Here is a 23,083-nt window from a genome sequence, read left to right as displayed (position 1 = left end):
ATTAATGGACCCACACAGCTGTCCTACATTTCATCTCTGCATGGGATTGTTTTGGAGTGCAGCATATGCACCATCCTACCCCACCCTACTTCCCCTCTGAGCATCCGTACAACACTGATACATCCTGGATGTGAACATGGCTCTCTGCCCATGCTGCAGTTTCCTGGACCCTCAAGCCAGAGCTTAAATGACATAGCCAGTCCGTAAATGTAAAAATCTGTTAGCATTTTCTACCATTCCAACAGAAAAGTGTTAAATCCTAAAAAAAAAAAAAAAAAAAAAGTCAGGTTCTACACATTTCACAAACATATCTTTTTAATCCAGTCATAACCTGGGACCCCGCTACATGGTATTTTTGCTCAGTAACTCCATCAAATTATGTATTTTTCTTATTTTTCTCAGCAAATTCTAGTCATTTTACCGAGTTTAAAAAAAAAAAAAATCTGTTTTGGGAGAATATTTAAATCAGTGTTCAGAAATGTGAGCTATCAGTTATTTGACTTAATCATTTGCCCCTAATTTTAAAACCTTAATTGGGAGTGCTTTGTAACAAAACCAGGGTTTGACCGGTTTATATGAATAGCCAAATGCAAATTTTTTTACCTTTTTTTTTTCTTTTTGTTTTGTTCATTGCTCAAACCCTTAATGAGTTATGTGCTTAAATTTTGGATTCTTTGTGACAGGAGTTAATGGCCTATTTCCATGACATGTGCCAATTGTTTTTATGGGTAATGAGCCAAGACCTGCCTGGTGTAAGTCTCCGGATGTTCCTAGAGTGCTACTGTAGCAACAAAGAACAATTATGGAGAGGAGGATAAATCAGATTATTTTATTTTCTCGTGCTGTTTTGGTGTTTGTACTAATATTGACGAAATGGCAGAAAATGCTGACATAGATTTGTAGGTTTAGAACAGGTTATGTTATGTGAATGCTGTGGTAGGTTGGGAAGGTCCAGGAAGCAGTAGTCCCTAAAGGACAACTGTTGGTAAGAGATTTATCCAGAAAGAGTATTGGTCTCCTCTAGTATCCTTAATACACAAACAGAAATGTGTGGCACCACAACTATGGGATGTGTGGGGGTGGTTTTCCCTTTTAAGTTTGATGAGGTAAAACCTTTTTAAATCTGGAATCCTACACAAATTGGTATATACATCTATTCTCTGTTGTGGTAAATCGTAATAATCACTACGACAATGCATTCATACTCCAAATTAAAGTCATATAAAGCAGCAGTTTTATTCTTTAGGCAGTATAGCAGTCAGGTCTATCCAATTCATATTATGTAATTTGTGGCTACCGAATAAATAGGCAGAAACACTTCACAAGTATAGAATTGAATGTCATACTGTGAGCTGTATGAAACAATTTTCCTTCAATTTTTTTAGTAACATCTTTGATATGAATTATAACCTTGATGATGTCACAACAATTTCTTTATTCTGACTAATCAATTGTCTTTTTAACCCCTCCCAGAACAGACAGGTATACAGATGTTATGTAAAACATCAATGAAGAGATAATTTTATATAGATTAGCAATGTGTTTTAAGATTTCACAGATGCCTTCTCAGAGCTCTTTATACCATACCATTCCCTCAGGGAATTTCAAAGTGTAAAAAATTACTGTGGTTAGTTGGAATTTATAAGTTAAATGAGTAAATTTACAACTGGAGAGCAGACTGCATACTTAAGGCAAATGTCTTTTTTTTTTTCTTCTGCCAGGTGTGTACCAGATGTCAGTGTCAGAAGCAGCTGTTCCTGGAGAGGAAGTAGGAAGAGTGAAGGCCAAAGATCCGGACATTGGAGAAAATGGCTTAGTAGCTTACAGCATCATTGATGGAGATGGAGTGGATATGTTTGAAATTACAACAGACTATGAGACTCAGGAAGGTGTTGTAAAGCTTAAGAAGGTGAGTAGTACTGTCCTTTCAAACCTACCAAAGTGCAGTATTCTTTGTTTCTGACAGAGTATGTGGTAGTAATGGATTATCACCTAAGCTAAAATATCAGTAAATGCAATTTCACTTAATTTGTTTCTAAAGCCGTGATTAACTCTTAATATTCCATTTCCCCATTAGCTGAATTGGAATGGAAGAAAATAACCAAGAAGAGTTACATAAAAACTGTACAGTGGATTAATTGCACAAACTAAATGAATTCATAATAAAAAGTCACGGTAAAATACAATGCCATCAGCTTCATTGTTAATGAAGTTTTGCCTAGTGCTGATAAGTAGCAGACATTCACTGTTGCTTTATGTTCAGTCTGAACAGCCTCATGCCCTATAGTTTGAATTCCTCAGCTGTGCATTGTCCAAAATACTGTTCTGAAGGAGTCACAGGCTATGCCAAAAGCAGCAGAAATACTAAGGTGATTTCATACATCAATATGATTTTTAAAAGTGTTATTAAATTATAATTTAGAAATCATGGAATATTCATATCTTTTTATTCATCTCCTTTGGAGATATTCAAAAGTCAAACCAGAAGGCCAGGGCACCCTAACTTATACGTTAGCCCTGCTCTGTAAATTGGGGCAGTCTCTCTGGAGGAGACCCAGAGATCTCCTCTAATCAAAATTATCCTGTGGTTCAATTACTGTGCTTGTTCTAGAAGTGGGAATGTATGTCATGTGCATTTTAAAATGCGGGCATACTGTCACTGCCTGCATTCGCTTTATGTTGTTAGCCTACTTTGTGAATTGTGGTTGGCACCTGTTTCTCGGGTATTTAGAGGCACGATCATTTTGAGGTGACCAATGCTGCAACACTGCAGCCATTTCACGTTGATGACAATGCAGATATGCTGTGTCTTGGATCAGGCTCTCTAAAGGACCTAGCTGGCATTATTTCACCTCCACTTTGTAAAGTGACATGAGATCTAGGGATGGAAAGAACTACAGAAATCAAAGAACTGCAAGCCATCTTTGTATTTCCTCTACTACTTCAAAAAAATTAACTTCACTTTGTCCATATCCATATCTCTAAAGGAATGCCTGACAGCTTGGGATAGTCCAAGCCTGACCCCTTTCCTATCCATTCCTCTTCCGTGCTATGTGGAAGGCTGCACAAAGGAAAGGGTAATTTTCCCAGTAAAGATGATTTCCTGAGAGATGCAGGAAGCAAAGAGCAAGGCATAGACTCGTCTTGGTATTTTGAGTGCCTTCTTATGCTGCTCCATACATAGAATGTAGCTCCTTCTATTTCAGTCTTTTTGTTTTTAAATACACACATTTCAGTCCAAGCTTGTTGACAGATATGCTCACATTTGTTTTATGTTATTGAATACTAGGAGACTGTTGACTGCTTTTACACTAGTTTTGCTAACTCTGTTGAATTAATACGTTATTTTCTTGTTTCTCACAGCTCTTAGATTTTGAAACCAAAAAGTCCTACAGTCTGAAAGTAGAGGCAGCCAACGTACATATCGATCCGAAGTTCATCAGCAATGGACCATTCAAGGACACAGTAACAGTGAAGATTACAGTGGAAGATGCTGATGAACCACCTGTATTTTTAAAACCAAGTTATATTTTTGAAGTACAAGAAAATGCAGCATCTGGCACCGTGGTTGGAAAAGTACATGCCAAAGACCCTGATGCTGCAAACAGTGCTATAAGGTATGCTTCATTAGAGCAGGCTGTTTCTTTCTAAGCATGGTAAGCTTTTAGTATTGTTATACAAATTATTAAGATAGCATAATAGACCTCAGACAGTAATATTCCTAATTTACATAGAATATTACTAAGTGTAACCATACAGCATTGCTTTTATGCCTTATTCCATAAGGTACTCTTTTCTCAAAGTCTGTATCAGAAAGTCCTGTAAGTGTACCACAGCTGTGCCTACCTAAAATATACCTGAGGACATCTGAATTAGATTCTATTCTATATCTTATCCTTCTTAAAAATATCTTATTTTATTATCACTTTCTCAAAAGATAGGAGTCCGTGCAGTGCCTTACAGACTATTATAGATAAATGCAAAGCATTAATTTCTAATGAAAACCACATATACACACCTACTTTCTGCAGTTATATTGGGTAGTCTTCTATTAGGGTACTTTTTTTTTTTTGTCATGTTCTCAGTGTAACTTAAATTATAAAACACCATTTTGTGGGTATAGTTAACATTTTGGAGAATTGCATGGTAAAGATGAAAATCAGAGTGCATAAAACTGTGGACATGTGTAGGTAATAGATAATATTTAATAAGCTAGTATGATCGACTAACATTTTGAGTAATCCAAAGATTGGAAGACTTTAAAGATCTTTGTCATTAATATGAAACAGATAAAAACATAACTATATCTGTAGATATTGTAATCATATTTTGTAAGAGAAGAATGTAAAAAAAAATAAAATCAGGGGGCTTTAATATAGAGACTTCAAAGAACAATAATTTTCACTTACTACTAGCATCCTGACAATATTTTTTCTAAATGTAGAATTGAACCTAGTGAACATCCTTTTAAAAGAACCATTTATCATTACATTCAAAATAATATTAAGGGTACTGCTTACAGTTATTTAAAAATCATAATGTTAAAAAAAAAAAAAAGGATGCATGAAACTGCTAAATCTTTTTTTACCTAATGACCGACTTTCAATCTTTAGGTATTCAATTGATCGTCACACTGACCTTGAAAGATATTTTACTATTAATGCAGATGATGGCAACATCAAGACAATAAAAGCTTTGGATAGGGAAGAAATTGCTTGGCATAATATCTCTGTCTTTGCAGTTGAAGTTCGTAAGTATTTCACTGAATTATTTTGTTATCAATTTTATAAATTCTGTTGTCTTCCAATTGACTCAAATTGGTATGTTGCAGTAAATCCTAAGAGAAATACCTTAGCCTATTTCTTTTTCACTTGCATACAATTAATACAGTTTTTGCTATGATTTTGTTTGTTTTGAGGGATCTTCCTGCTTCCATTTCATTCTGGTTTTGTTTACACCCATAGACAAACAACACCAGGAAGCCAAAGTTCCGGTTGCAATTAAGGTTGTTGATGTCAATGACAATGCCCCCAAATTTGCGGCAGCCTATGAAGCGTTTGTCTGTGAGAATGCTCGAAGCAATCAGGTAAGCCTGTGTGCTTCACCTTCACCACATTTGAATTTCTTACTGTAGGGTGTTAGCCCAGTTCTGTGTTGAAAGCTTGAATAAATAGCAGCAACTGAACATTTATTTTTAAATTTTGTCCAAAATGCCTAAAGCACTCATCCTGTGTGTACTTTTCCTGTGTTTTTATTTTGTATTGCTATCAACAGATAGCATTTGTATTGCTATCAACAGATAGCAATAGAGTGCTTTGTGTATTGAATGTGAATGATGTTGGCTGTAAGTACCCACCAGTACATGGGCAACAGAGCTGGTTGGGAACAACTTTCTCAGTTGTGAGCTTGGTTTGGATATTAAGAAATATTCAGCATCTTACAAGAAGAACGACAGTACAGTGCTTGTATGGTGTAGTTTACAGATTTATCCCTGAACAATCTGTGAGGAAAAGGGAGAGCATCAGGTGGAAATAAAGCACTATACACTACCTGCACTTTTTGATTTGGTGTAGCAGTTTGGAAGAGACATTGTGAGCTGCTGAATTTTCTGCAAAATGTTATTTAGCCTACTAAGTTATCATTAGCACAGGTCTGTATATAAGAATGTGTATCTAGGTGTGTCTATACTTTTACATCTATAATCCTGTGTTGATTAAATGTAATATTAAATAAAGATTGCCTTTCTAGCTTTGAGTCTGCACTATGTTTATAATTGCATACATTTGTTGAGATATATTGGTGTTTTCAGCTATTTCCTCTGACTTTGTAATTCTTTGTATTCGAATGATTTCTCAGAATGCTGTCTATATGTGATGTATCCAGAGAAGGAGCTGTTTGCTTACAAACTACTTTTCTTTTACAGCAATTTATTACAATTAGTGCTGATGACAAGGATGACTCGGCCAATGGACCAAGATTTATCTTCAGTTTACCACCTGAAATTATTCATAATCCAAATTTTACACTCAGAGACAACAGAGGTTTGTATGAAGGTTCCCTCTATAATAGTGTCCAAAGAAATGACAAAAGAAAACTAATGGCCAACTTAATGTCATGCAACAGCATTTTCATTAATTTTGACAGAGTGCCTGTTTTCTAGAGATTTAGGGAAGGAAGGCAGAAAAAGTACAGCTGAAATACAGGAATGTTCTTGGAGTAGTGTAATGCTTATTAACCTTTTTTTCTTGAATACATATTTAAAATTACATAATAATACCCTACATGAAAATCCACTGCCATTTTATCACCCAGGAAGAGGATACAAAACATTGAGAAAAATGTTCACTAGATTTAATTAGCAGGTCTCCTTGATTGAAACAAAACTACTTCCTAATCTAAAATTAGTGAGGGAAGGATAAATTATTATGTTGCTTGTATTTTTTCACCTAAATCTGTTTGCTGGTTTTTGGATGTCCTAGTGGAAAGAAGTCACTGTGAAACTAAACCTTTGTAGGAAATTTCTGCTGTGAAACAGAAATCCAGGGCGGGTATATCGCAGTGTATGGGTATCCTGGTCCCTTTGCCAATTTTCTGTTAATGAAATACAATACAGTCTTGCAGTCAGAATGAGCATCATAAGAGGTAAGAAATTTTAGTAACAAAACAAGCAAGCATAGATGAAAGCTAAAATTTATTAGATATTCTAACATTATAACATCATTGAACCTGACTTACGAGATGTTGAGGAATCGGGAGGGGGGGGGGAGGAATACAGATTCAGCCATTATAAATATTTATTCTGTTTATTTAGTGATAATCAGTATGGCATTTATGTTCAATGTTCATTTGTTGTTTTCCTGTACAGGGAAAAAAAATACAGTTTCAGCTTCTAAAGAACTGGTTTTAAATAGCAAGCTTTAATGTGTGAAGGAAACAACTGTTTTCTGAAATGTAGAACTCAGTTGAACTGGTTTAAATAATGATTTATTGTAGATTGACATAAGTACAAAAAGCAACATAATCCAGATACATAATTTCACTAATAACTTTTTTTCTCTCAATTGTTATGTTGTGGTATGCTTTCTATCGCCATCAATGTCTGAAGTGAGGGCAATTATCATCAGAATTCCTAAACAAAAGTTCCATAATTCTTGAAGGATCAAAGTAATATTGTTGCCTAGTACTTGACACTTGTACATACATAAGCAATTTATAAAGGATCCAGTGGAGAGAGTATATTTATTCTCTTTGAAGTACGAAAAACACCATTTTTGAAAATCTGATGAATGTATTTTAGAGAGAAGTAAATAGAAATGAATTCTTTGCTTGAGACCCTGAGGTCAAATTTCTCCTTACAAGATATTTTCTGGTCAACATTCTAAATTGAAAATGGATTAGATTGTATAATCTAACAGAGAATGCGTAAATCAGAATTGAGATGCTTTGATACAGTTGCCGGCAAATGGTCTTATGGTGCCTGACTCTAGCCAATTCGATTAATCTTTCATTTCCATATTCAGCAGATTCTCTCTTTCTCTCTCTCTCTTTCTATCTTTCTCTCTCTCTCTCTCATGACAAAGCCCAGATAAAACTGTTTAGTGATAGAAATGATGATGTCCATCAAATGTAGTGACTGGACCTAGATACCTGAAAAGGTTATTTCAACAAGTCAGTATTTAAGGGTTGAATCTTCCTGTACAAATTTTTGTTTAGAAAATAAATAGTGTAGTGCAATCCATCCATTTACATCCTGTTTTTTCTATCATTTTTGTACAATCCTTACTGCAGTCATGTTGTTAATTTAACTATTTCTGTGTTGTTTCATTTTAAAAAAAAAGTTATGATATTGTAGAGAGTTAAAATTCTGTTTATTTCCATATAAAGAACTTCTCAGAAAGAGTGTGCTATCATTGGCAAGTCAAATAATTTACATGATCATTTAAAGTTTCTTTTTCATTTGTAAATCTGAGCAGTCTATATACCATGCCACTGCTTTCAGACGGAATTACTAGTTTCAGAGAAAAATGGCTTTATTAACTGTGGAGAACAGTTAATGAAAACTCCAATGTTTGGGTCTATTACAGAACTTTAAAGCGAATACAGTCCTATAATTATCATTTAATAGAGTTTCTTTCTACCAACTCCTAAAAGTAATCACATATTGCAGTAATCCAAAAAAGTAATCACATTCTACATCCTATTAATAGCCTACTGTGTTACCAAGTTTTTCAGCTGAGACTATCTTCAGTAGAAAGCATGAGATAATGGCTTATCACATGCTGTGATAAAACACCGAATTACTTTTGCGCTGTTTACTTACATTATACCACATAAGTAAACAGCACTGTGTTTGCCCAGGCTCTGTTCAATTTTACTCCTATTGAAGTCAGAGCTTCAAAAGAGCAGCGGAGGCTCATAGCACTTCACCACAGAGAGATGGATTTTTAGCAGATGGATTTCCTGCTGTAAATCCTGCCCTGTCTGTCCTAAACTGAAACGCCCTTTACTTGGGTTCACCTTGTGTGGAGGCCAGGCACAAAGCCAATACTGCTGGAAGTATTGCAACCACCTCACTTTTGCATGCTGCACAAGGATGCATCATACCACACTGGCAAAAGTGAGGTGTAGTGATGTTTTCAAATATGCAAGACAGAGCTGTATGAAGACTGAAATTAAGTTCATGAGTCCACTAAAATCAGTGACAATAATAGCTGGAAAAATGAGAGCATGTGCATTTTCTGGATGGTGTTGAGACAGATATTTTCTTCTTTCTGTCTTTGTGTTCTTCAAGACTGCCAGTCAAGTAGCTCCCATACGTGTTAAGTAATAGTTTTAAGTTGGTATTGACATTTAACTTCTGTTTCTTGGCTTAAAAAAATATATGCCATTATACCTGGATTATAGTTATACTCCTGGGACTTGAAAATGATGAAAAAGTGAGGATGAGAATATTAGCTAGGATTATATGTTATCTTTTATCTGGGTAAAATAGTTTTATTTTCTCTTGTGGATATTATGTTCTTTCTAAATGTGAGAAGTGAACATACACAGAAAAGAAATTAAATGACGTGTTAGTCCTTTTTAATTTTTAGCCAGGAATATTGATTGGATTTTACTTTTAAAAATATATGTATGTATTAACTTAGAAATCACCTCAACTTAAACCAAATAAATGACCCATTGGATCACTTTCAGCTTTAGTATAACATAATTGGCCACACTGTATAATAACTGAGTAATTTTCCATCCTTTTCTTATTTCTAGTAGGAATACTATTTAAGCTATTAATAATATTTACCAAAATTCAGGAAACATGCAATATGATACAAAAAATGTGTAACCAACAAACTAAATATACTAATACTTGATTATAATACCTTGATAACTTGATAATACCTGCTTATGTTTCCTTCCAGTTTGCCTTTACAGTCTCTAGGCAGTTGTATCTCAGTCCTCTAGTGATGTTCATATTATTTCGGCACAAGAGTTGTCTGTCCTGCTGCACTCTAATTTAATAGAGCAGATCCTTGTTCTCAGGTTGATGAAATGAATTATTAAATGCATTATAGAAAACCCTTTGGATTAATTTGATGCTGTATCAATATATGTTTGTTCAGGTATTTGTTGTTAAGTTAATAGGTATCAGATGTTACACTTCTATTTATATAAAATCATCATGAGCCCATTAACTTACTGTCCAAAAATAAGACCCCTATCAGATAAACACTAAAATCCTTTCAAAAAATTGTGCCACAAAACCTAGCTGGGGAAATGTTGCATGTAAACATTTAGAGGGGTAGAATGACTTTGAAAGGAGACAAAGGGCACATTGAAAAACCAGAAGTGATATTGGGAGGTGAATTAATTCTGTATGTATCAAATGCATCTAAGACAGTCCTAAAAAAATTCATCCTATTCTGGTGTGATCTGCAAAATTTTCTAGTGTTGAGAGTCTCAATAAACAGGACCCTAGTACAAGCATCCTTCTCATCCCATAAATTGATCTGTGTCCATCAAGTCTGGGGACTGTTTCAGACCTTCTCCTATATCAGGGGTACTGTCTGCAAGGGTGATTAAGGCAAGAACACTTCACTTTTGGTATAATTTATTCACAGATTTTCATGGAAAATGATTAGATCATTAAAAGAGGTTTTATGGTTTGCATTATTAAATTCTTGAATTTATGCTGAGTCTTCAACAGGAAAATGATTAATCTTTTGCAGTACCCCAAGGCAGCAATAAAATGGAAGAGAATAGCCCTCTGTTAGTAGATAAAAGGACCATTCTATTCTCTTTTTTTCTTTTCATTATATAGTGAAAAGTAAAGAACTTTCTTAAAACAGAAAAGGTTGTGTGAATTAAATTATCGTCATAAACTAGTTTTTGAAGGTCTGAAAACCACAGATGTGGTTGTTTTGTTTTACTTACTTCGGGATGTTTACAATTTTATAAACTTTGATTCAGTCTGAGAACTGAGAAACAAGAAGCACAAATAAAGCAATGCTGTTCATGCTTCCTTGTCTTTGTCTGTCAAGGTTGGGAGCAGGAAGCCCTGGCCATCTCATCCCAGTGTTTCACGTCACACACTTCCCTTTCAAATGCTTTTGCCCCAGGACTATCCAAAACAGCTTTCTGTGCTGAGATGGATGCTTGGTTTTGATGCCCTGGACCAGGAAGCCCAAGGCAGGCAACTGCTCAGTGATAACAAATGGAAATGGTGTTAGACAGGCACCGTAATGCAGTACATGGCCACATAATTCATAATGTGTCCCGACAGCCTGTGCATGTATGGTCGAGCTGTCTGAATTCTGGTTTGGAGGAGTTTGGGTGAAAAACTGGTTTTGCCAAAATGCTGCTTGCTTCAGTGCATCTTACTGAAAGAGATGAACACCGAGGCTCTGATCTGCTAATACACAGTAAGCGCTGGATTTGCGTTTTGGTGGGAGTCTCATTCACACAGGCCATGTCGGTGTTTTCCATTCCAGCAGGTCTGACACCAAGAGCAATAGGTCAATAGGGGGATTCATTTTCTTCCCCTATGCTAAAGGCTTTAATTCTCTAAATTGCTTATACCAAGCAATACCAAGGCCCAGTTATTCTAATGGTTGTTGAAGTATTGTGACTTTCCCAGAAAGTTGCTGGGGTGCAAAAAATACTGTCATTTTCTGTGATAACGGTTTGCAGGGTAGGCATTTGGTGACATATGCACTGTTTAGTATTTATGGTTAATGTGTTACATTGCCTTAGCTGGTATATCTAATATTCAAGTGTTTATATGATGTCTGTTTTATAATAAACATTATGAATCCAATAATCACTGCTTTGTTTACTGTTAGTATATTCCCTTGTGGTGTTTAAGTAATTGGTGAACTTGCACATGAAGGATGGTAAGATACTTTGAAAAGAGAACAATATATGTTAAGAAGTACTAACCAAGAGAGACAGTTTTTGTGTTCCTTGTGTTACCTTCATCACCCTTAAAATTGGGGGGTATGAATGAAACAAAATACTGTAATTGCTTTGGGGTCATTAGGAAGGTGATACTTTGTTCATGTTGTTTTTTCATTCTAAAATGTTAAAAAAAAAAAAAAAAAAAAAAATCAGGGCCACTGTGGCAAAATATATTTTTTCCATATTTGCTAAGATGAAAACTTTGAGAAAAAAATGATAATGACCATCTCCCTTCTTTAAACAGATAACACAGCAAGTGTTCTTGTTAGACGTGAAGGATTTAGTCGCCAAAAGCAAGATTTGTACCTTCTTCCCATTGTAATAAGTGATGGTGGACTCCCCCCTATGAGCAGCACCAACACCCTCACCATTCGAGTCTGCGGCTGCGACAGCAATGGCTCCTTGCTCTCCTGTAATGCCGAAGCCTACATCCTCAATGCTGGATTGAGCACGGGAGCTTTAATCGCCATTCTCGCTTGCATTGTGATTTTGTTAGGTAAAAAAGTTCTATACTTATTTTTCTTCTATACTTGTTTGTATTAAAAAAACAAACAAACAAACAAAAAAAAAAAACACAACAACACCAAAAGCAAAAAAAACTTTGGCTCCAAGATGGAGAAGTCAATCTTAATTTCATAGCATTTATTTTTACAGGTGGCACTAATCTGGCAGGCTGAAACGCAATATATGGTAACTGCAATAGAAAGCACCAGAGAATTTGTCTGTGTGTGCTCAGAGAATGTCCTTTTGTGGCCTAATATCAGTTAATCAGGGACACTGTTTAAAGGAGGTCACGACATACAGTTTTAAGTTTTGTGATCTTCCCTGGATGACAGGTTCCTTATTGAGGTCAGCCAGGATTAATGGCTCCTGCCATCTATTTCCCTCTAACTTCTCTTGTGTGAAGACAAATGAAGGGCTCAGAAGACCTGCTTTTAAGAAAGCACTATAAAGCTTTTCCTGATGATTTGAAAATATTTTCATAAAATGTTTTAATTTGTCCATAGTAATTTTTAGTATTTTATTATGTATTTTTAAGTAATTTAAAGAAATCTGCAGTGAGAAGGAACACGTCAACAAAGGCATGTATTTTCATCTGTTACTTCAGAAAAATTCCATTGTCATGGAAATGCCCAGAACATGGAATTAGAGTTCAGCTTTGGGCATACAGGGGACAGTAAAGATTGATCCTTGTTTTGCTGCAGGCAGAGATGTGATTGGGCAGCTCAGGTAGTGCTGCTGCATTAGAGACCCACAAATGCTTTTCCTGAATTAAAGTCTTGCATTAATGTTCAATTAGTATGAGCAGTGGATTTCAGCCCAATGAGAAACCCTCAAATCAGTATGCTCAATTCGTGTGGACAAACATCATAGCTTTTGCTTCGCTGGATATTCTAAAAATGCAGATGTTAGCAAAAATACATGCTGAACAGCTGCTTAAAAGCTGAGATTTCAGTGAAGGCAATAATCTTATTTATAAAGCAGCTACTGTTTGAGGTACAGGCTAACTTGCTTTTTTTTTTTTTTTTTTTTTTTTTTTTTTCCCCCTATAGTCATTGTAGTGTTGTTTGTAACACTGAAAAGGCAGAAAAAAGAACCTCTGATTGTTTTTGAAGAAGAAGATGTCCGGGAGAACATTATTACTTATGATGATGAAGGTGGAGGAGAAGAAGATACTGAAGCTTTTGACATAGCTACTTTGCAGAACCCTGATGGCATCAATGGATTTATTCCTCGTAAAGACATAAAACCTGAGTATCAGTATATGCCAAGACCAGGGCTTCGACCAGCTCCCAATAGTGTTGATGTTGATGATTTCATCAACACAAGAATACAAGAAGCTGATAATGATCCAACTGCTCCTCCGTATGACTCTATTCAGATCTACGGCTATGAAGGAAGAGGCTCAGTGGCTGGTTCACTTAGCTCGTTAGAGTCAGCGACAACAGATTCTGATTTGGACTACGACTATCTACAAAACTGGGGACCTCGATTTAAGAAACTTGCAGACTTGTATGGCTCCAAAGACACTTTTGATGATGATTCTTAACAATAAAGTTTAAGATTTGGCCTTAAGAACTGTGTCCGATGTTCTGAAGAATCCAGAAGAAATTTAAGCAGGTATTTTTTTAAAAATCAAGAAAAGTCTCATTTAAACATGTAAGTTTGACAGAAAGGATTCCTTTGATAAAAAAGGACATAAAAGTGGTAAATACTGTGAAGTACCTTTTCCTGCAAAAGGCAAATACAGAAGTTGGCTGCCAACTTCACTAGAGGAAAAAAACCCACTTAAGAAATACAAAATATTTAAATGAAGGAAAATGCTAAAAGTGAACCTACAAATAAGGGAAATCTTTTATGTGTTATGAACATCTAAATCTTTTATGTCAAAGAAGCTTCCACAAATTAGAAAAGATAACAGTTCTGAGCTGTAATTTCGCCTTAAACTATGGACACTCTATATGGTAGTGCATTTTTAAACTTGAAATATATAATATTCAGCCAGCTTAAACCCATATGATGTATGTACAGTACAATGTACAATTATTATGTCTCTTGAGCATCAAACTTGTTACTGCTGATTCTTGTAAATCTTTTTGCTTATACTTTCATCTTGAACTAATACGTGCCAGATATAAAAACTCTGTCTTGTTGCAGTGGGAGGCGCCCTATTTCTATGTCATTTTTAATGTATCTATTTGTACAATTTTAAAATTCTTATTTTAGTATACATACAAATATCAGTATTCTGACATGTAAGAAATGTTACAGCATCACACTTATATTTTATGAACATTGTACTGTTGCTTTAATATGTGCTTCAATATAAGAAGCAGACTTTGAAATAAACTGATTCTTTTTTAATTCTTGTTCTGGTTATTAAGCATATAAGGAAAAACATAGTGTTTCTAATGTCCCATTTATAGTTCTGACTAATTTACTACAGTTGTGACCTTTTAATAGCCTTATTTATTATATGTTTGTAGTTGGTTTGTTGCCTTGTTAAGTGATTATTTAAAAATCAAGTACATTTTACAAATGTTTTTTAGATTAAAAAAAAATGTAACGTCTGGTGAACATTTTGTACCCTCTCTATCTACAGCTTGTGGCTGCTCCCAGAACACAGTAATAATCTTCATATAATATGACTGTGTTTTCTGGATTAAATTAAGTGTAATACTTTTAAATATGTCCCATGTAATATGCATTTATCTTATATCTTAGGAATTCCAGAGGTTTCAGAAATGACTTTATAAGTGGACAGGAGCACTCTGTGTTTACAGTTTACTCCAGGCTTGTGATTTCCATATCTGTGCTAAGCTTCCGCGGGTTTTAGAGACTTAAATCTGACCCAATTTAGCTATAATTTCCCTAAAGACTGTTCTACCTGACAATTACCTTACCTGAGTATTAATTAAGATTCTGGCACTTACTTTTATTTTGATTTTTTTGTTTTTGTTTACTGCATTAGAATAGCATCGTCCACTGATAGGAAGACATTTTATTTTGTGATGACAGAAATACAGAGTGCTTTCAGAGTTGTTCTTTGTAATGTATGTTTTTAATCGAAAAATGATCTATAACTTTTTTTTATATTAGTTCAGAATGAGCAAGGGATTGGAATATGTTCCGTGCATCAACATTTTCAGCATTGTGTACAGCTGTAGTTGTGCTAAATTTAATATAGTTTGCTGTTTAGGGTCAGAGATCAGCAGCTGCAATATGGGAAGAGGCAATAAATAGAAGCGATATACATTTTTCTACTGTTCATTTTACAGACCCTGTCCTTCATTTGCAGTCAAGTACCAAACTGCTTGATCTGAGAGGAAATCTGATTTGTTGGTGTATTGCTTTTCTGAAGACCCCCATATGTGTAGTTAGATTAAAATTTAATTCATTAAAATTATGAATGATGTTTCAGCTCTATAATCATAACATATTCACTTGTCCCATTATATCCCTATGTTTTATAAGGCAAAGTTTGCTAAATCAGCAGATTTGCTCTACAATGTTTATTGTAATATTTCACTTTATTATAGCTGTATGCATTCTATATAATTCTATAGTTTATTATTAACTCGGTTCAAATTTCTTTGGTTGTTGATTTTTTCTCTGTTTATAATCCAAAGAATATTTTGCTAGATTTGCACATTTCTCCATTATAAATTTAAATAAACATTAAAAAATGAAATGAGTATCAATTTACAAATTAACAAATCGAAATAAAGTTAAAAAAAAAAAAAGTCATTTGTAGGACTCCATCCTCATTGATGCTATCTGGTTTTGTTTCACTATTGAGCAAGTTTTAGAATTAATAACTGCATTTTCTACATTTTTATGTTTGATTTTTAAGAAGGACATTGTCAACTACATTTTTAATAGTTTTAAATGCTTTGAGTTTTAGTCTCTATTGTTTGTAGCACTCTCGTAGATGCTTGGAAATAAATTTTCTTTCCCTGCTGGTTTTGTCCTTTTTCATTTGATTATTTTTCCCTTTCCCAGTGAATATGCAATTATGATAGTGCTTTATTAAGTTAGTCTTGCTAATCTCAGCCAACACTACCTCTGAAATGCTGGGAATTATACTCATTACGTATCATCTGCAGTACCCCAATGAACAGTGTGTTTTGGCAGAACGACAGGGCATTTATTTGTGTTAAACTTCACAGCAGTGGTTGCTGGAGTCTCAGGCTTATAATTTGAGTGCAAAAAGCAGCCCAGCACAGCAGTGCTGGGTTAGTCCCCAACAGAAATTAGAGAAGACTGTAGGCTGGGGCTGTAGTTTGCAGCAGTGCTCCCAAGGATCTGAGCGACCTGGGAAGGGATTTACTTGCAGGAGCTACTTTAAGGTAATCTCTCTCACTGTCTGCCTGAGCTCAGGGAAGGACTGAGCCTCACATCCATGGAAGGCCACAGAGAGATTCACTGTAACTCCAATGGGTTTGAAGGCAAACAGTAATTAATAGGAGGATCAGCACAACTGTGCAGCAGGTAAGTTAAGGGACACTAGCAACTGCAGATAATGTTTTGGCCATATTTTCCCTCTCAGACATCCTGCTTAAGGATCATCATTTTGAGATGGAAGAGTAGGGGGAACAACAAAATTCCTTCTGATTCCATCAGTTACAGACATCAAGATGTTAACCAAGAGTAATGTTTATTTTGTGAATGGAGTACATTATGTAGATGTATGTGCTCCCATTGGCAAAAACAGTCCCCTCCTTTTCTAGCTGCTTGTCACCAGGAAAACTTGCATCTGAGCAAGGCTGATGCGTCCCCTATCTCTCATATATCCACAGTACAAATGTACACAATTTCATCACTAGCAAGAAGCAATTAGGTATGCAGGTTCAGTGCTGGTTGCTAAGGGAACTCTCAAAACCTACACTGATATGGGAGAGGAGGGTTTGTTTGGGGTTTTTTAGATTGCCTCTGTCATGTTCTTGCCAATATGTCAAGCAGCTTTTGATACCATGTCAAGGGGTACAAGCTTGCCACCAACATTTACATGATCTTGTGCAAAATCATGCCTCAGAAACTGATATGACCACAGATGAGAAAAGCTTTTAAATAACTTACATGTTTCTTTATTCCACTCTGTTGACTGACAAAATAGAATGCTGAATCTTACACATTGCTGCCAGTAAGCCTACAGGAAAACTGAAGAATGGGAATTTAAATCAGGCTCACAAAAAGGCAGCCTTAGTTTTCTGGGTCCCAAAAGCCTGGAATTTTTTTATGTCTTATGTCCTTATTCCATCAGAATTCTCAAAATTATGTGTTTTTTGTTGAAAACTGTAGCAAATAAAAATATAAAAATAAATCTTAAGAAATAATCTAAAAATAAAATAAAAATCAGACCCTGTGTAGTTTTCCACTGTGGTGAGTGACTGAAGTACAGAGGTACAGTAGTCAGAGATGAACAGTCAGCATCAGAATCACATTCCGTATTAATAAATAAATAAATAAATAAATAGCTTGTGTAAGGAAATAAGTGAGCTTGATAACATTAGTTAGATATCTAGAGTTAGCTCTCTGCAGCTTTGCTACTATCTTCATTAATTTGGGCTGAGACGGAGGATTGACCAGTTCAGCCTAGCCCCACCTGGAAAAATTCAAGTACCACAGAGTTCAGCTTCAAATCAAACAAGGAACTACCTGAGACAATTTGATTTAAGCCTGGCTGGCAATGGAATAGAACATATTTTGTACCTAACTCATTCAAATGTCTGATATGTGGCTGCTCAGCAGATTTTCAAACCTGCCACCTCTATTGTGTGCCCAGGCTCCTGGTGGCGATCCAGCTCAAAGGCCATGTAACAGCCAACAGTGCTGGACTTCTTGGTGTCTTAGTCTGACACAGGGAACAAAATGGCTTCTGGGCCTGCTCTGGGAGATGATTTGTAGACTTTTGTGCAGCTTGTAGAGCACAACAGGCTCTAGTAGTGCCCAAGCCTGCCATTATTTAATATCATTAATCTCAGTATTTGATAGGAAAAGCTGTTTAAAATCCTTGACTGTTTGAGCTGGTGTGATTGAACACTGAAGTCACAAGAACAATTTTAACCAACTGGGACCTCCTCTCAAGTGAGATTCATTGTCATTTGAAAAACATCTTTTGTAGTTCTGAATAAAATCCTAGCCCTCTTGTCTAGAGGTGTTTGTTAGGCTTTGATTATGGGGTGCTCAACAAGCAAAAAACATATTTATTTCAACTGACCAAATCCACATGCTGTTGCTCAGGCCTTTCTGCAAGTGAAGGCCTTCTTTTGTTGTTACTGTTTGTGGCTTCTTTTCCAAACTTCATGTTATTCCATGACTCCTTAACTCACTGCTCTAGTAGGCCTTGCAGTCACCTCACTGAGCTTCTTTTTAGATATGAAGTGCTGCTGTACTGTTCTTTGAGGTACACGTAGGTTCTAATGGGGCTGGGGTTGGGTTTACTTTAGAGCCATGAAACATTCTCTTCCTCTACTGCAAAGCTGTCTATGTCCCCGTGCTGTGCTGAGTGCCCTATCGGGGGGGGGGGGGGGGGGGAACGACGACTAAGGAACAATTTTTCAGGGAGTAATAAACTCCGTTGTACTTGGCAGGATGGCTTTAGAAGCCCCTCTGCCCCCCCTACTGCAGACGACAGCCTTCCTTCCAGGTGGCTGCTCTCCCTGTTGCCGCCCAAGCTTGTATTTTCCTTCTTATTAGCGTACTGAAAAAAGTCATCATTAATCAAATGCAAGCACATTTAGCAAAGTTCAATGTGTATGAAAAATTTATGTCAACCTTTAGGCTCTATGACAGCCCCAAGGCTTCACTTAATAAGTTCTATAATGACTTACTGTTAATGGCCGATTCACATTATCTCTTTGAGGTCTATTGCGCCTTTCAGTAACATTTTCTATTATTGATTATGGAGCTGTTGCACATTATCCAGACATATAAGCAAAACTGTTGTTTATGTTCTTTGTTTTCTAAAATGGAAATGTGGATGCATTTAACTATAAAAAGTCATACAACATAGTTTTCTCTCTTTCATGTTCTGTGGCCCCAGTGTAGTGGAACAGCGAAAGAAAGAGTGTAGCCATTTGGGGGGACTGGCAAAAATCTCTTAAAAATTACTAGAAATTTGACATATCTTGTTCACAGATTTAGCAGAACTCTACACTTCAAAAACCATCAGCATCCAACCATCTATCAATCACCCTTGCTAACAGTCTCAGAAGAGGTAAAGACAGAATGGCTGACTGCCCTAGGTTCTGCAGCTTTGGTCACTAATGAGTCATATTTAATTTCGGACATTTAATTTCTTTCTGAATTTTATGTGGAAAAAAATACAGTTCAAAGGGAAATGTTTCTGTCAACCGAGCACTGCCTATTTCTGTGGCTTTACACAATGAGCCAGCAAACGTTTTTCACTAAACACAATTTCTCAAAATTGTTCAGTGCTCATAATTGTGGTATTATTTTCTAAAGCCTAGATCTTGTATATGCTTACTATTTAGGACAATGTTTACTACTGTGAATAAATGGTAGCACTCATAATAGTAAGTATAATGAGGTAACACTACTGTAATCTAAGTGCTCCCACACTACTGGAAGCTAATATCTCACACTGTGTTGGAACATCGTTAAATGAAAGAATATGAGCATTTTATGTGCCTACACATACTGCTACTGCACTGCAGACTCTACTCTGAAGTGCCCGGTGTCATGTAAAACTCCTTTCGTGGAGAAAAATTCCTCCAATAACACCTAAGCATCTCACTAAGAACTGATAAAATGGCATATTTCTTTGTCATGGCCACCCAAAGAGAACTGATTGCATGTTTCATTCATGTAAGTAACAATATGCAACTGTAGTAAGGAGGAAAAAATAGAAGAGGGAAATAAATAAAGCCACAGTACTTGCTTTAAAACATTTTGAAAAAGCAAGAAGAAAGCCACAGGAATTCATTGTATTGAGAGATACTGTAAATTGCCAGCCAGGTCAGCACCTACTATTGAGCTACTCTAACACGTAGATCAAAACAGATGATGTATTTCTATCTTGTTCCCCCCTTCGCCTTTCCGATCACACTTGCAAAATCAAACTTGATCCAAGTGCAGAGACACAAGGTCAGAAGCCATCTTCCTGAACACATGTGCACACCAGCACCTAGAGATCACATATGAGGCATTTTTTGATGTGATTAATGGTGCATAGTAAAACCTCCAGGTACTAACAGGGTAAGTCTAATAAATATGTGGCATTGCTTTTGCATTACCTGTCTCATGTTTGTGATTCAGGACCAGCTGCTCCGTGGTGAAAGAAGTGGATGAGCACAGTCAGAATTCTTCTGGCTGCTTTTCAAGTGAGATCACAGTATAAACAAGCTACTTATCACCAAACTCTTTAAAGAATTAAAAGCTGTGCATAACCCTGCATATTCCAAGGAGACTATTGCTGGTAAACTGCTCTCAGCCATAGCAGATAGTCAGAAACTTTTGCAAGCAATCTTTGCTATTAACAGTGCTTCAGAATAAAGAGGGCATCTGTACTCGACTGTAATAAAAAAACTAGTGCAAAATGTCTGCATGATAATAACAGAGACCACAGTTTTAATGAGACTTGGGAAAAAGAAAGGCTAGAATTTCTGAATGTTTATTTGCCCTTGGTGGATTATGAGGTAATGTGAAAGTCCCTGCTTTTTTTCACATAGAGGTCAATACGGAGTTGGACTAATAAAAGAGCATTAGACTCCCAGTGCACCTATGAAGTTCAGAACCTAAACTAACCCTCCCAGCTCAGTGCATGAAGCAACATGACAGCGATTCATTGCAGAAGTGGCCCCTTCCCATTGCACGTACAAAAGGTGAACCAAATTTCAGCAACAGTCAGCTGTTCTGTTTATTTGGCAGCAAGAAGGTTACTGTAATAATCTGTCTCCTATAGCCCAGAGTATGTCCTTTCTTGTGACCTTCCTCATAAGCCTCAGGCTTTATCATTCTTTGCTACCAATTTGTGTTGGCTGCAGAGTCTAAGGGCAAAATTTATGAGATATTCCTGGGCATCACAAACTGCAATATTCACTGACGGATGAGCGATTCAGGGCTCCCCCTGGCACAGGGCACCCACGTGGGACGGATGCTTCGGGCAGCACCATCTTGGGGCAGTGTGGCTGTGCCAAGGGCAGAGCTGGAGCTGCCGCATTAGCAATGTGCTGTGACCAACTGCATCGAAAAAAAACACAACACCCCCCAATCCCCAGGCCTCGTTTCAGTTCTGGGAGTCAAGAAGTAGATGAGAAGCATTTCTATGAAGGCAGCATGCACGTAAAGGAGAGGCAGCAAAAGAGGTGCTGAAGCCAAGGTAGCAGGGAACCCCTACTTCACTATTTGTCTTGAAAGGTGTTACAGCGAAGAGCAGGAGGAAAAAAAGATTCAGACCATTTTGTGGCTGATTGGTATGCAGTGATATATGAAGTGAAAAAGAAGCCTACAAGACAATGAAGCTAATCTGAGCATGAATGAAGGTACAAAAGGGGCTCAGTTCTCAATGCTCTCCTTGGTCTCCATTCTCCAGCCACCACTTTGCCATGACAGAGACCCGACACCAAAGCACAGGCATGGGAGACAAGGCAAAGTGGGGAAAAGGTTTGCTTTGTATTACCTGTGCTATTTGCATCAGCTGTGCTATTGAAAAAAAAAAACCAAACAGCTGTTCTGAGGTGCAGCAGATTGAAGGCCCCCATTCAGGAGACCTGGCAGTGTGATATTTTGAAGGATCTAGACCATTGCTGACTTCAAATATAACCTTGCAGCTTTTAGAATCCCTTTCTCTCATAATCCTACTCATCTTTAGAAATAGTGACGGACCCCCAGAAAATGTTCCTTGGCTCTCTGCCAGGCTCCTTTCCAGTTGTGTTGTGGTCAGGTCTGCCCTGTTGGTTAACACGCCTCCGATGTCACAGCAGTGGGGGGGGGCAGAGCAGAGCACTACTATAAAGCATCATACATCCTTTAAGCGCTCAGATCATGAAAGCTTTCTCATTCGCAGCTGAATAGCATTGAAGTGGGGTGTCCAGCAGGTAAAAGATTGTTGAACTTAGTGGGCCAAATTCAGTTATTTATCTGCCAAAGAGTTTCTATATCTTTCTCAGAAACAACAGTATTAGTCATTGTCTGTCATTTTTGAACCCTGAAATTATTTAAACTCAGAAGACTTTATTGTTTGAGTTGTGTTATTAGACTGGACTTTCTGACAAATGAACACCTCAGCTCTTTGAGATCTCCAGGCAGTTCTGCATACGTCTCACCCCCAACACACACAGAGACACCCCCCCACACACACACACACACTCTTTATTCATGCTACTCAACTAGAAAGATGCACAATTTGGCCTCTCTCTCTCTAAATTTTTATTTATTTTCCTGAAAAATGCTATTTTCTTTCTTGCTCTTCTTCAGTTTACATTTAAAATGTATTCTGCTTGCCACCCTGTGTACTCCATTAATACCTTTGCCACCAGCATCCAGCACTCAGTGTATTACTTTCCATTAAGAAAATTTACGGTACAGATTTAATTTGTTTCAGTTAAAGATCACTGTTGTCATGGAGGAGCGTAATATCACACTCACCTGTTTGATGAATTAACAGGCTAAATACTAAATCATTGCTCACTTCTGCAGGTCCTCCTGGTTTGCTTGTAGGAGGTTTAAGGAGCATTGAGATTGCCTGAGCAATGAGGGAAAAGTCTGTGGAGTTTAGGGACCACACTGATCAACAAAAAGGCCAGAAGAATCACTACAGATATGCTAGGGGAAAAGATGGCCATATGCAAATTTAATGCAGAATAGTCTCATCCTGCCAAAGAAAAGAAAAAGGAAAACACAGAAGGTTTTAGGGGCTGCCAGTACATATTATTCAACTTTCATTAACTCTCCTAAGAGCAAGCCACAGAATTGAATTTGGAGTCTTCCTGCAACTCTAAAATGCAGCCCATCTGCTTTCCATCCCAAACAATGGATGGGCCAACATTTATGCCAAAAAATTTGTCCTAGGATTTGAAGGTTTAAATGGCTGTTACCTAAAAATCTGGTGCAACTCCCTCTTTCAGAAATACATTTTAGAAGAGCATTTTGTGTTCAGGCTTCTTAT

The 23,083-nt window shown here is 36.7% G+C and overlaps 1 protein-coding gene and 1 long non-coding RNA gene across 9 annotated transcripts in view; one reads left to right on the top strand and one right to left on the bottom strand.

The window, feature by feature from the left end:
• CDH11 (cadherin 11) overlaps nucleotides 1-15,911 on the top strand; it is a 362,024-nt gene extending 346,113 nt beyond the window's left edge. For all 8 annotated transcript variants that reach the window (XM_068693719.1, XM_068693728.1, XM_068693726.1 and 5 more), the window contains 7 exons: nucleotides 1,722-1,909; nucleotides 3,364-3,617; nucleotides 4,614-4,750; nucleotides 4,965-5,086; nucleotides 5,924-6,041; nucleotides 11,696-11,947; nucleotides 13,005-15,911. In XM_068693719.1, coding sequence (XP_068549820.1) covers nucleotides 1,722-1,909; nucleotides 3,364-3,617; nucleotides 4,614-4,750; nucleotides 4,965-5,086; nucleotides 5,924-6,041; nucleotides 11,696-11,947; nucleotides 13,005-13,501 — 1,568 coding nt within the window. In that variant the 3' untranslated portion in view covers nucleotides 13,502-15,911. The remainder of the gene's footprint in view (nucleotides 1-1,721; nucleotides 1,910-3,363; nucleotides 3,618-4,613; nucleotides 4,751-4,964; nucleotides 5,087-5,923; nucleotides 6,042-11,695; nucleotides 11,948-13,004) is intronic.
• Nucleotides 6,726-23,083, bottom strand: part of LOC137862074 (uncharacterized) — a 29,378-nt gene continuing 13,020 nt past the window's right edge. Inside the window, exon 3 of the long non-coding RNA XR_011100047.1 lies at nucleotides 6,726-6,857. This is a non-coding gene — a long non-coding RNA (uncharacterized lncRNA). The remainder of the gene's footprint in view (nucleotides 6,858-23,083) is intronic.

This window comes from Anas acuta, chromosome 10 (assembly GCF_963932015.1).
Source record: "Anas acuta chromosome 10, bAnaAcu1.1, whole genome shotgun sequence".
Lineage (NCBI taxonomy): Eukaryota > Metazoa > Chordata > Aves > Anseriformes > Anatidae > Anas > Anas acuta.
Note: the sequence above shows the minus strand (reverse complement) of the source record. Positions and strands in the feature narration are given on the sequence as shown.